This window comes from Saccostrea echinata, unplaced genomic scaffold (genome assembly GCF_033153115.1).
Source record: "Saccostrea echinata isolate AGI-Se365-2 ecotype Australia unplaced genomic scaffold, CSIRO_AGI_Sech_v1 ptg000025l, whole genome shotgun sequence".
Lineage (NCBI taxonomy): Eukaryota > Metazoa > Mollusca > Bivalvia > Ostreida > Ostreidae > Saccostrea > Saccostrea echinata.
Genome location: NW_026889774.1, coordinates 13370587 through 13385682, shown reverse-complemented (window position 1 = coordinate 13385682; position 15096 = coordinate 13370587). Strand labels below are relative to the sequence as shown.

The following is a 15096-nucleotide window of genomic DNA, read 5'->3' as shown; positions in this document are numbered from 1 at the left end:
TTCATTCATTTCATTTATTGTTTGGATCGTTACCAAGTAATGAAATAAAAATCATGAGCAGCTGGAAGACGGTTAGCCAGAGGAGCTGCTCCTAAGGAATATATTAATGGATTGTCATTACAGAGCTCTGTGGCAATCTGAAAAAAAATCTACACAGAATAAAACAGGAAGGAGCATTAAGAAGAAGATTTTTTTTTCTTAATAAAAGATCGATAACAGGATAAGTAAAGATATCATTGAAAAAGAATAAAATTGGATGAAAGATTTTATTGAATTAAGAAGATTCTTCGAGCATTTTAAACTGCTAGAATGCTGTATTTAACCTGTCAATAAACTACAACTTTTTCTCTTCAGAAATGAAAGTGAAACTGCTGTACACACGATAAGGCTTGCCTTATAAGTCATGAAACTTAAGTTCATGGCCTTACCTTGTGTACACCCTTAATACACGTTATCTCGGGCATTGCAAGTCTGATTTACGAATAGAGCATTGCTTTATTTCGTAATACAAGACTCAGGGCCGATAACACGGTAAGGCTTGCTTTATAAGTCATGAAACTTAAGTTTTTTTTCGAGACTTATGTCTGACTTACGAATAGAGCACTGCTCTATTTCTTAATACAAGACTTAGCTGACATTTCTTCTCAACCAATGAAAACGATTCGCCCAAGTGTCAGTCTATTTTTTTATCAAACCATACACGTGGGTAGATTGAAGTGAACACAAAGTATTTTCGAAAAAGATATAAATGAATATATCCACAAACCTCCTCCTCTTTTTAAGAAGTATGAATGCACTTGTCGGTAAAATTGTTACAAAGCCCTAGTAATCTTTTCCTCTATTTTAATGACCGAATGCACTGTTTATGGCTGAAAAAACACGTGGAATTTATGGAAATGTTAATAATCCTGTAAGTTTTGCCTAAGCTTGTTGACATGAAAGCCGCACGGCCTGCAAAACGTAAGGTTTTAGACTTATAAGGCAAGCCTTACCGTGTGTACCGGCCCTTAGGTGAGCTTTTATTGTTAGCCAATGAAAATTAGTCACCAAGCGTCAATTTATTTTTACACGTGGGTAGATTGGTAATGACCGTCTATATAAACGAGGCAGTATAGAAACTCGTCATTTAGTGGGAGGAAAAAAAGTATCTGTACTAGTTACCTCCTCTTCTATTTTGAGAACCGAACAAATTGTTTTGGAATTAAACGTGAAATTTATGCTATTGTTAATTTTTATCGTTAAGGTTTGCTTTATTTTGTGTACATGACAGCCGTACGGCTTGCAAAAACAAGTTTTAAGACTTATAAGGCAAGCCTTACGGTGTGTACAGGTCCTTATCTAACGTTTTCTCCCCGCTGATTTTGTTAAGAACAAGTCGTTTGCTTTTCAATTTTGTACAGCTAGTCTGAAAAACAACCGGTAACTTCAAATTGTTAAACTTAAAAAAAAAACCTTCCTAAAACTTTATACCTGAATTCCGTTCTGCTCACAGCTCAAAAATATTCCCGTTACCTCGAATTCTCTGTTGAAGTCGTGACGATGAAACGTGGAAATAGGTTTATACTCATCTCTGGAATCCGGATGCGCACGACAGAAGTCCTCAACCTGAGCGAAAGAAAGAAGGTGGCAGAGGACAGTTTTTTTGGCAATCAAAACGTTTGGCTGACATTTTCCTTAAAGCTGAACAACGACTCGTAAATAGGCATACGCCATATTCAATTATACTATCTGCCATATCAGCACCGGGATATACTCTTCGCATTCGTTACACCTGACTGCTTTATTGTCACGGGTATCGATATCGGCGTGGAATGGCGACACGTGTTCGTGCTGGTTATCTTGCATTGCCTTTGTTTATTTATTTTATTGCAGTTTATTGCAGTTATGTGTATTTGTGTTTGTACACTGCACTGACCTGTGTAACTGTTGTAAGTTTCTTTGGTATCTTACTCTCTTGGCGTAGAAGTACACAGTTATTTTTTGTCGCTACCGAGTACTGTGTAGCATACGTCTACACCGGTGACAACTGATTACACTGAACAGTGACTAAGTAAGCGGCTTATATAGAGGTTCTCAGCTATAGCGAGTGAATAATCGAATATGGCGGACAAATTCCTTTTACGAATCGTGTTCAGCTTTAAGATTGAGCTGCTTGTAAAATGTGCAATGGAAAATTTTAAATTCTCTCTACATGTAACAATAGTATGGTCTAGTCCCTTGGGGAATTTGAAGCTTTTAGGAATAAAACATGTACAACTTACACATTGAGCCAAAATGATGGCACAGGGACAATCTCAAAATTTCATGAAAATTAAGCCTATTTTTATTATTTCACCAAGTCCGCAACAGCTTCCAGGACCGCGCTAATGCCCTACGCTACCACGCAAAATCCAGACAAACGCCTGTACATACCACTGAACAGCAAGAGATACTGGCTCAACCACCTCATTTTCAAGCTACAATTCATCCTATGAACCCATCCCGCTTTTCTGAGGAAATCCCGGATGAGTGATTTTTGAGTTTAGTTTCGTAATTCTAGTCCATATCCTATGAATAGTTAGTAGTGACACTAAAGTGTCATATATCAATAAAATATACAAAGCCACCAATTCCCTCCAAATGCACACAGAAAATATTTTAGCAATAAAGTCACATATAATAAGCATTCAAACCTTAGGATTCTCTATTTTTTAAAATAATTTTGACGGTACTTAATCCGAAACTATCCTCTGCCACTTAACACAAGGCTTTGATTGGTTAGACCAACCCCTAGTCCGAAATATCTGACGTTTTCCGGGCTTTTTTAACGATTTTGATATTTGACGTGCCAGGAAAACGTCAAATATCAATATCGTGAAAAAAGCCCCGAAAACGTCAGATATTTCGGACTAAACCCTCCCCCCGCCAAAAAAATGCATACGGCAGCAGCATCTGATCTGTACAATTAAGAAAATTATAATTAAAAAAAATGATGCAACTATTTTTGGTCTGAGGACAAATATTCAACAACACAGTTAAATGTTTGTCTGTAATATTGTTTCACAAATCGAGTCTCCATTATTTTTTCAAAGGTGAGGGAAAAGCAAAAGATATTCAATGAAAAGACAAAATACTCTAACAGATAAATAAGTCTTCTTACTCGCTGTCCTTTCTTCCACGAAGTTGTTATGTTGTTCCCACAGTAATTATAGACCAGTGAGTGGGTGGTCAGCTGGTGGGAGGTGCAGGCTATATTGGGGGTATGTAAAGGATGACCAATCACTATCGCCTCTAGTACTTTACTCTTATTGCATTTGTGAACGTCTAGATTATCTGGGAAAATACATGATTTATGTAGCATTTCATCGTATATGATGTGTATCTATTGTCCCCTTCAATGAATAATAAAAAATATTCATAATAGAACTACTGTTACTTATGTTGAACTAACTTGATTGTTAGGTGAAATAGAGTGTGAAACATGCCTGAAATGTCGATAACTAAATATACTCGTAATTATCGGGATTCAAGAGCATTCATCTTATAAGACCAGGAATGAAATCTTGTTACTTTCTTGAACTCTAATAATAACATTTACAGGAATTCATTGGTTGATTATAATATACGAAAGTTTTGTTAACCATTTACGGAATTAATACCTATATTACTAGTGGGAACCTTGATGGAGGAAAAAAAGATTCAGTCTTTTATATTATTTTTGATAATCTCAATGATCTTTATTTATTTATTTATTTTTTTTTTAAGGGGGGGGGGGGTCTGTGATCCATCGTTAGCATGTAATGAAATCAATATAAATAGGCCTACAATATCTGTTTTACAAATTGAAAGTTTTCCTCTTACGGGAACTCTGGACACACGTGCATTGATGCTCGACACAGTCAGAGTGAAAGCCATGGCTACATGTCATCCCAGAATGTTTGCAAGAATCCTTATTGTGACAAAATGTGCTCCAAGTTTGTCCTGAAACTGATGCAAGTGACTTTTTCTTTAAAGAAAATAACATTAATTACAATGTATCCCTCGTTAACATTCTTAACGATCACCAATTTGAACCTCTAGCTATGTGAAACCTATTTTGTTTTAACTTTCCGCTAAACAGGTTTTGATTATAGGGATGTCAACGAATATTCGAACAGTACTACTTTTGAATGAAAATTTCGAAACTGAATGTGATTGAAAAATAACTTACATAAAACCAACAAAAAGGCAACGCAAATCAACATGGTTCTTGACTGAGGGCGACCTGACAGATTGGTCATTTCTCATAACAGAAATGCATGTAGCATTGATAACACTGAATGCAATACATGCACCAGAGAGGAATAAATCTCATGTTTAAAGTAATTGCTGAATTTGGGATCCCGATTAAGTTATGTTGGAAATGTACACAGTAGTGTTACAAGAAAAAGGTAAAAATATTCAGGGCAAATTAGTTTTAAAAAAACAACAAAAAGAGGGATTCTAATCTAATTTTTACTTCAAACATAACGAAAGGGTTTTTATGGCATTGGTAGTACAGTTGAAGCAATATAATAGTCAATGGTACAGTCATAATCTTATAGTATGCACGTAGTATTGGGGGGGGGGGGGGCTCCCCCCACTTTCTTCTAAACATAATCACTTACTGTTGAAAGTGTTCATTGACATGTTGTTCCCCCTTCTGTTTGTGCACAGTATAGTAAAATCTGAGTAATTCATTTATAAAATTTGGTCGTGAAAAAGTGTGAACCTCCCACCCCCACCACCACGAAATAGGTTGAGATTGGACACTTTACCTCTTTCTTTTTTCTTGTCTTTAATTTTTTGGTTCAAGTTTTTTAGTTTTCAAGTTGTCATTTTTTTCTGACTGCCCCCTTTCAAAAACGATACTTTGTGTTTGTATAATAAAGAATTTTGAGCTACATGTATTGTGAATCTGTTAATTTGCCCGTGTTTGTTAAGGCCTTGTTTTGTTCGCCAACTAAGAATGCTACAGGTATTATTTAGAGAACGAGACGGGTTCTGTATCGTAGATACAAATTTGGGGGTGGACGAGTGCGTAGCACGAGTCTCCGCCCCCAAATTTGTATCTACGATACAGAACCTGTCGAGTTCTCTAAATGATTTGTGACACGATCAATCAAAACTAGTATTAATTGTAACGGGGACCGTTACAGATGTTCCCCAAACGCTCCCCAACTTCCTTTTGGTCTCTTATTCCCTGTAAGCTTCATTAAATAAGGCAATCAAGTATATTGGGTTTTTTTACGCATTACACGCGCGCGCACGGACATGCATGTACAAAATGACCATGTCAACTTGTCTACACTTTTAATACATCTTTATATTCAAATTCATCAAAAGATAAAAAAAAAATCGGCTATATTAAGTATATCTGTCATTTAACGGATTGCAAGCGCGCGCACGTGCATGCATGTCCATGAAGACCATGTCATCTTGTCCACACTATTAATATGTCTACATATTTTGAGTGTCAAAGCATTTCAACAAAAAGTATAAAAGTTACAGCTATATCAAGTATATTGGTCATTTTAGCATTGCATGCGCGCGCACGTGCATGCATGTGCATGTTGACAATGTCATCTTGTCTACATTTATAATATGTCTACATATTCTGAGTATCAAAGCATTACATCAAAAAATGTAAAAGTTCTGGCTATATCAAGTATAATGGTCATTTTACTCATTGCACGCGCACGCACGTGCATGCAAATGCATGCATGTGCGCGCTGATCATGTCATCTTGTCTATACTTCTAATATATATTTATATTCTGAGTTTCAAAGCAATTTATCAAAAAATATACAAGTTAAGTCTATATCATTTGTATAGGTTATTATAATCATTGCGCATGCGCACACGTGCATGAATGTGCATTCTGACCATGTCATCTTGTCTACACTATTAATATATCCTGATATCCTGAGTATCAAAGCATTTCATCAAAAGATATGAAAGTTATGGCTATATCATGTATATTTGTCATTTTACTCATTGCACGCGCACGCACGTGCACGCACGTGCATGCATGTGTGCGCTGATCAAGTCTTCTTGTCTACACTTCTAATATATATATTTTTATTCTTCGTTTCAAAGCAATTCATCAAAAAATGTACAAGTAAAGTCTATATCAATTGTATTGGTTATTTCAATCAATGCGCATGCGCGCACATGCATGCATGCGCATTCTGACCATGTCATGGTGTTTACACTATTAATATATCCTTATATTCTGAGTTTCAAAGCATTTCATCAAAAAATATAAAAGTTACAGCTATATCAAGTAAATTGGTCATTTTACGCATTGCACGCGCACGCACGTGCATGCACGTGCGCGCAAAATGACCTTCGTTCCGCAAATCTACATAACATTCCTATTAACCCTAAAAAGGTTTCACCTCAATCGGATGTGTAGTTTCTGAGATCACTCACGGACAAAAAAGTACCCAGGAAGAAAAATAATAATAATAATAACTAGTATTAATTGTAACGGGGACCGTTACAGATGTTCCCCAAACGCTCCCCAACTTCGTTTCGGTGTCTTATTCCCTGTAAGCTTCATTAAATAAGGCAATTAAGTATATTGGTTTTTTACGCATTACACGCGCGCGCACGGACATCCATGTACAAAATGACCATGTCAACTTGTCTACACTTTTAATATATCTTTATATTCAAATTTCATCAAAAGATGAAAAAAAATCGGCTATATTAAGTATATCTGTCATTTTACGCATTGCAAGCGCGCGCACGTGCATGCATGTCCATGATGACCTATCATCTTGTCAACAGTATATATATATCTACATATTTTGAGTATTAAAGCATTTCATCAAAAAGTATAAAAGTTACAGCTATATCAAGTATATTGGTCATTTTAGCATTGCATGCGCGCGCATGTGCATGCATGTGCATGCTGACAATCTCGTCTTGTCTACATTTATAATATGTCTATATATTCTGAGTATCAAAGCATTACATCAAAAAACGTAAAAGTTATGGCTATATCAAGCATATTGGTAATTTTACTCATTGCACGCGTACGCACGTGCATGCATCTGTGCGCTGACCATGTCATCTTGTCTACATTATTAATATATCCTTATATCCTGAGTATTAAAGTATTTTATCAAAAGATATGAAAGTTTTGGCTAAATGAAGTATATTGGTCATTCTACTCATTGCACGCGCACGCACGTGCTTGCAAGTGCATGCATGTGTGCGCCAATCCTGTCATCTTGTGCACACTTTTAATATATATTCATATTCTGAGTTTCAAAGCAATTCATCAAAAAATGTACGAGTTAAGTCTATATCATTTGTATTGGTTATTTCAATCATTGCGCATGCGCACACGTGCATGCATGTGCATTCTGACCATGTCATCTTGTGTACACTTTTAATATATCTTGATATCCTGAGTATCAAAGCATTTCATCAAAAGACCTGAAAGTTATAGCTATATCAAGTTTATCTGTCATTTTACTCATTGCACGCGCGCGCACGTGCACGCACGTACATGCATGCGTGAGTTGATCAAGTCTTCTTGTGTACACTTCTACTATATATTTATATTCTGAGTTTCAATGCAATTCATCAAAAAATGTACAAGTTAAGTCTATATCAATTGTATTGGTTATTTCAATCAATGCGCATGCGCGCACGTGCATGCATGCGCATTCTGACCATGTCATCTTGTCTACACTATTAATATATCCTTATATTCTGAGTATCAAAGCATTTCATCAAAAAATATAAAAGTTACAGCTGTATCAAGTATATTGGTCATTTTACGCATTGCACGCGCACGCACGTGCATGCGCGTGCGCGCAAAATGACCTTCGTTCCGCAAATCTACATAACATTCCTATTAACCCTAAAAAGGTTTCACCTCAATCGGATGTGTAGTTTCGGAGATCACTCACGGACAAAAAAGTACCCAGGAAGAAAAATAATAATAACTAGATGCGTTTCTTGTTGCTAGGGCAACAAGTGGTCTTCCGACCGAACTTTTCTCCAGATCGCTGTGCTACCTCACTTCATTTAATACTTTATTGAAGGTATTTTTTGTTTGCGTTTATGTAACACAGTCTTTCAACATAGATCATGATTATTAAAGGATTTCTGTAGAATCTCTGTTAAAAAAGCTTTAAAAAATAAGCAAAAACTATCACACATGTATTCACAGAGAAAAATATCATTTACAACTGAAAAAAGAGAGAAACAATCTCCCGCCCCAGCAGGATTCGAACCCGCAACAATACGAGAAAGTTTGGATCGGTCATATCTTTGCAATAAATGCGGTCATATGAAAGATATGGAGATAACGAACAGTATTCAAGCTCAAAAGTCCATTAAACAATACAAAATAGGAGCAGAGCAAACACGGACCTCCAAACATCAGAGGTGGGATCAGGTGCCATGGAGGAGTGAGCATCCCCTGCCGACCGGTCACTTCCGCCGTGTGCTCCTTGTCATGATAGGGAAATCACGGAAAAATCCGTCGACAATTCAGTGTGTAAATAATGGTCTAACAATTAGTATGAAAAACGTCAGTTAGCATTTGACTCAATGATAAATTGTATTTGCTGACAAGGTCATTGTATCGACCATAGAACTTACGAAATGATGACTTTAAATGAGACAGCTGATATTCTTGTTTCATCAACTTATTTGTCAATAATTTTTCCTCGTTTTAGAAATTGTAGATACGTAGAGCATGCTCTTGCGTATCGAATCAACTGAGAGATATATACCCCGTATGCAGGTGATGAAGGTATATTGCTGCATAAGTAAGGGAAGTTGACGATTGAAAAGTTAAAGTCATCACGTTTATCATAAAGCTTGGTTGTTAGATTACCATTAACATCTTTTTCAAGTAAAATATCCAAATATGAAACAGATGTTTCAGACTCTGTGGTATCTTTTATCTCAAGTTCACCAGGATATATCGTATCGACATAAGAATGGAAATAGCCATTGTTAATTGACAATACGTCGTCGATATATCTAAATGTCGAGTTGAAGACCACAGCAAGTGTTTTCTTCTTTTCACGTACAAGATTTTGGACAAATTCTGCTTCATATGAATACAAAAAAAAAGGTCTGCTAATAACGGGGCGCAATTGGTACCCATGGGAATTCCAATAGATTGTTGGAAGACCTGGTCTCCAAAAACCACATAGATATTGTCAATCAGAAACTCAAGCATCTTTTTAATGTCAACTTCAGAGTACTTGTGTGTACAATCAGAATGTTTTTTAACAAAATAATTTTGCAAATGACCAATGACAAGGTAAGTATATTTACGAGTTCCATTTTTATTGAAAAAGCAGCTGTCAATGATATCAAAAAGCCTGGACTTTAATTTATCGTGGGGAATGGTTGTGTTTAAAGTTGAAAAGTCGTAAGTTTTAAAGCTGTTGATTTTGGTAAAATCTTTTGATTTCAAATTTTCCAAAAGTTCCTTGGAATTTTTAAGTATCCACATCTGATTTACACCACTTCTCGAATATATTGTTGCACAGTACTCTTGAAGTTTCTCCTTTACCACTGTTAATATCTTAGTGAGGAGTAAAGATAGAGGCTTGGTTGAACATATACTGGAACCCGCTATGAATCTTTGTTTGTAAGGGTTTTTATGAAGTTTCGGAATCCAATATAAATATGGTAATTCGAATTCATTTTGGTTGTTTGGAATATTAAAAATATTCAAAACTGACATATGATTTTGAAGAAGTTCTTCCTTAGAAAGGGAACTATGAGTATAAGTTGGATTACCACTTGTAGAATTAAATCCAAGTTCCTCTAAAATACATTTAATATAATGAGTCTTACAAACAAAGACAATGTTGTTACCTGCTTTGTCAGCAGGGACCAGTACGTACTGATCATGTAATCTATCTTTGTATTACATATCTTTGCAACAAATGCATCAATCAAAATGATAAAAACAAACTTAGAACTCTTCGAAGACTTTCTATTAACCCTGTAAATCCCAGAGAAAAATATTGAAAAACAAAAAAGTTACAAATTTAACATTTTTGAATTCACTTCCGTTTGCGACAGGAACTTCGAACGACGGTAAATAATGGTCGATCAACATATCTACATTTGATGTTCTATCACCTCAGCAAGTTTCATATTCATATCTTATCATATATATCGAAAGACCTTAATAATAACAAGTAAACTAATTGTTCAGAGAACAATTAGAGGCCTTTCCACCATTTTTAAGTGTTTTCGTGTCGTTTAGGCCGAAAAAAGGAAAAATGCCAAAAAAGCAAAAAAAAAAAAAAAAAAAAAAAAAAAACCTCCTCCACCTGGGATCGAAATCAAAACCCTTGGTTTGAAAGGCAGGTGTTCTAACCACTGCGCTACACATTCCGATAAAATTGAGTAAGTTAATTGTTTAAGACTATAGAATAAATACAAGCGTATTTTTAGAATCGGTAGGGGAAGAAAGAAGTTCCGTAAAAGGAAATAGTTCCTGAACTTGCAAGCATTATATAAAATAACAAGGGACGGGTGTGCGTGAGAAAACGTTAACACTGTTCCCTTGTTCCCTAATGAAAATGTATTAATGGACTGTAGCCCGATTCATCGATATTGTGAGCATGCTGAATTTTTTGAAAATAGCTTTGTTGTAAGCTTAAAAGATCGGGTTCGGATTTTAACATTTCTGACTGAATATCCTGAAATAAATATGAAACATTTAAATAAGCATTTCTTTGGGTTAAATTAAATATGTGTAGCACAAATTAAATTCCCAACATGCATTTTTAGAAGGGAAACACGACAATGAAAGCGAAAATTGTTTTTAACATACAGAAAATCGCTATTTCTGGAAACTGATTAATTCTAAATAAAAATCAAATAAATTCCAAATGTAAAAGAAAGAGAGAATGCTTGGTATTAAAATGTCGTATCATATCAGGAAAATCGAATGCTACTAACGACATCTGAAGAAATAGCCGATAAAAGGTTTAGATCATTTCTTCGTCCACCTGCACTTTAATTTCAAACACAACAGAACTTGTAGTTCTTGCCGTGAAACTTCATGACTTCTATAAACTTATAAGACTCACCGTAAAACTCTCAAGAAAGTTTCTCTGAGGTCTATGCTACATATGTACCAAATATGTTGTCGATCCGAGGTCTGGTTTGAATTTTACAGAAATATTCTACGTGGTTGTTGATGTGATTTTTTTAAGAAGGGGGGGGGGGAATGAATTATTTATTTTATGCCTCTTATAAACTAAGAATTGTAACTACTTTCACAACTTTAAGCCTGATTGTGACCTTTGGGTCAAGATCATTTCCAAAAAAAAAAAAAACAAAACAAAACAAAACAAAACAAAACAAGGAAATCTTTACTTTCTATGTTTTTACCTGATACTGGAGCTGGATGCATGTCCTTACTTTTCATTTGACCCAATGTCAAGGCCAAAGGTCAAGGTCAAAGTTCAAGGTCATTTGGTGAATTGCTATATTTTACAAATATATAAGGAATTTCTTATGTTTTTAAATGACTTTGACCTTGACCTATATTTTAAGGTCAAAGTCAAACATGCCGATGCAGTTGGTCCCATGTCTCTAGGATACACCGTTTTAAAAAAAGTTCATTAAATGTAAGCAGCATAAACTTTCAGGGGCAGTAACTCATACAAGGGACCAAAGAATGCTTTTGCAATGATAGAATGAAGAGAGTATTAAATGAGTCGAAGACACTGCTGAAGGCTTGGAATCTCTACGTTTTACGGTTTCGGAGGAGTAGCGATAACAAGGTTTTATTGCAAAAGGGGTGACAACTTTTGAATGGGTCAAGCTTTGGGGACAAGAATGAAATCCTTAAAATAGTTTCAGAAGGACAATATTATAGATGCAAAGATATTCAGTATATGTCGAAAGGTTTTCTACAGAATCTCTGACAAAAAAGCTTTTAAAAATCAGCAAAAACTACCATACATGTTTTTAAAGAGAGAGAAGTCATTAGCAACTGAAAAAAAAGAGAAAAACAAAGAAAAAAAAATTAACTACCTCCAGCAGGATTCGAACCCCAGACAGTGGGACAAAGTTTGGATCGGTCATATCTTTGCAATAAATGCACGCATCAAAATATTGAATACATATTTAGAATTTTTGTAAAACACTCTATAAACCCTGTAAATCCTAAAGAAAAATATTGAAAAACAAAAAAGTTGGAAAATTGGACTTTTTGAATTCACTTCCGTTTGCGACCGGAAGTGGCGACGACGAAAAATAAAGGTCGTTCCCCATATTGGAATTTGATGTTCTATTTATTCATTTAGTTTCAACTTCATATCTTTAGCCGTTGTCGAGAAAAATTCTGGACAAAATGCCATTTAAAAAATACAAATTTCCCCAAAAATCGCGAATGGAAGTGAATTTTGAAAAAATGAAAAACACGTCTGGAGATATTTACATGATGCATCTTCCGCGAACAAATCTCTGAAATCTGCTCACTCACAGCTGAGATATCGCCATAACTATGAAAAAAAGAATAATAATAATAATAATAATAGAAAACAGACGGAAAACAATAAGGTCTTCCGAAGGAAGTCGGAAGACCTTAATAAAAAGGGACGGGCTGCGTGAGAAAACGTTAACACTGTTCCCTAATGAAAATGTATTAATGAACTGTAGCCCGATTCATCGATATTGTGAGCATGCTGAATTTTTTGAAAATAGCTTTGTTGTAAGCTTAAAAGATCGGGTTCGGATTTTAACATTTCTGACTGAATATCCTGAAATAAATATGAAACATTTAAATAAGCATTTCTTTGGGTTAAATTAAATATGTGTAGCACAAATTAAACTCCCAACATGCATTTTTAGAAGGGAAACACGACAATGAAAGCGAAAATTGTTTTTAACATACAGAAAATCGCTATTTCTGGAAACTGATTAATTCTAAATAAAAATCAAATAAATTCCAAATGTAAAAGAAAGAGAGAATGCTTGGTATTAAAATGTCGTATCATATCAGGAAAATCGAATGCTACTAACGACATCTGAAGAAATAGCCGATAAAAGGTTTAGATCATTTCTTCGTCCACCTGCACTTTAATTTCAAACACAACAGAACTTGTAGTTCTTGCCGTGAAACTTCATGACTTCTATAAACTTATAAGACTCACCGTAAAACTCTCAAGAAAGTTTTTCTGAGGTCTATGCTACATATGTACCAAATATGTTGTCGATCCGAGGTCTGGTTTGAATTTTACAGAAATATTCTACGTGGTTGTTGATGTGATTTTTTTAAGAAGGGGGGGGGGAATGAATTATTTATTTTATGCCTCTTATAAACTAAGAATTGTAACTACTTTCACAACTTTAAGCCTGATTGTGACCTTTGGGTCAAGATCATTTCCAAAAAAAAAAAAAAAACAAAACAAAACAAAACAAAACAAAACAAGGAAATCTTTACTTTCTATGTTTTTACCTGATACTGGAGCTGGATGCATGTCCTTACTTTTCATTTGACCCAATGTCAAGGCCAAAGGTCAAGGTCAAAGTTCAAGGTCATTTGGTGAATTGCTATATTTTACAAATATATAAGGAATTTCTTATGTTTTTAAATGACTTTGACCTTGACCTATATTTTAAGGTCAAAGTCAAACATGCCGATGCAGTTGGTCCCATGTCTCTAGGATACACCGTTTTAAAAAAAAGTTCATTAAATGTAAGCAGCATAAACTTTCAGGGGCAGTAACTCATACAAGGGACCAAAGAATGCTTTTGCAATGATAGAATGAAGAGAGTATTAAATGAGTCGAAGACACTGCTGAAGGCTTGGAATCTCTACGTTTTACGGTTTCGGAGGAGTAGCGATAACAAGGTTTTATTGCAAAAGGGGTGACAACTTTTGAATGGGTCAAGCTTTGGGGACAAGAATGAAATCCTTAAAATAGTTTCAGAAGGACAATATTATAGATGCAAAGATATTCAGTATATGTCGAAAGGTTTTCTACAGAATCTCTGACAAAAAAGCTTTTAAAAATCAGCAAAAACTACCATACATGTTTTTAAAGAGAGAGAAGTCATTAGCAACTGAAAAAAAAGAGAAAAACAAAGAAAAAAAAATTAACTACCTCCAGCAGGATTCGAACCCCAGACAGTGGGACAAAGTTTGGATCGGTCATATCTTTGCAATAAATGCACGCATCAAAATATTGAATACATATTTAGAATTTTTGTAAAACACTCTATAAACCCTGTAAATCCTAAAGAAAAATATTGAAAAACAAAAAAGTTGGAAAATTGGACTTTTTGAATTCACTTCCGTTTGCGACCGGAAGTGGCGACGACGAAAAATAAAGGTCGTTCCCCATATTGGAATTTGATGTTCTATTTATTCATTTAGTTTCAACTTCATATCTTTAGCCGTTGTCGAGAAAAATTCTGGACAAAATGCCATTTAAAAAATACAAATTTCCCCAAAAATCGCGAATGGAAGTGAATTTTGAAAAAATGAAAAACACGTCTGGAGATATTTACATGATGCATCTTCCGCGAACAAATCTCTGAAATCTGCTCACTCACAGCTGAGATATCGCCATAACTATGAAAAAAAGAATAATAATAATAATAATAATAATAGAAAACAGACGGAAAACAATAACGTCTTCCGAAGGAAGTCGGAAGACCTTAATAAAAAGGGACGGGCTGCGTGAGAAAACGTTAACACTGTTCCCTAATGAAAATGTATTAATGAACTGTAGCCCGATTCATCGATATTGTGAGCATGCTGAATTTTTTGAAAATAGCTTTGTTGTAAGCTTAAAAGATCGGGTTCGGATTTTAACATTTCTGACTGAATATCCTGAAATAAATATGAAACATTTAAATAAGCATTTCTTTGGGTTAAATTAAATATGTGTAGCACAAATTAAACTCCCAACATGCATTTTTAGAAGGGAAACACGACAATGAAAGCGAAAATTGTTTTTAACATACAGAAAATCGCTATTTCTGGAAACTGATTAATTCTAAATAAAAATCAAATAAATTCCAAATGTAAAAGAAAGAGAGAATGCTTGGTATTAAAATGTCGTATCATATCAGGAAAATCGA

At 34.9% G+C, this 15096-nt stretch overlaps 1 protein-coding gene across 1 annotated transcript; it reads right to left on the bottom strand.

Annotated features, from left to right (window-relative positions):
• LOC133192640 (uncharacterized) lies at window positions 1-3932 on the bottom strand. The gene is made up of 4 exons (XM_061328639.1): window positions 3841-3932; window positions 3140-3312; window positions 1471-1605; window positions 1-137 (listed from the first exon to the last, which is right to left on the bottom strand). Exons 1-4 carry the CDS (start codon window positions 3905-3907, stop codon window positions 30-32), a joined length of 483 nt encoding a protein of 160 aa, XP_061184623.1. The 5' UTR covers window positions 3908-3932; the 3' UTR covers window positions 1-29.
• Window positions 3933-15096: the final 11164 nt, after the last annotated feature.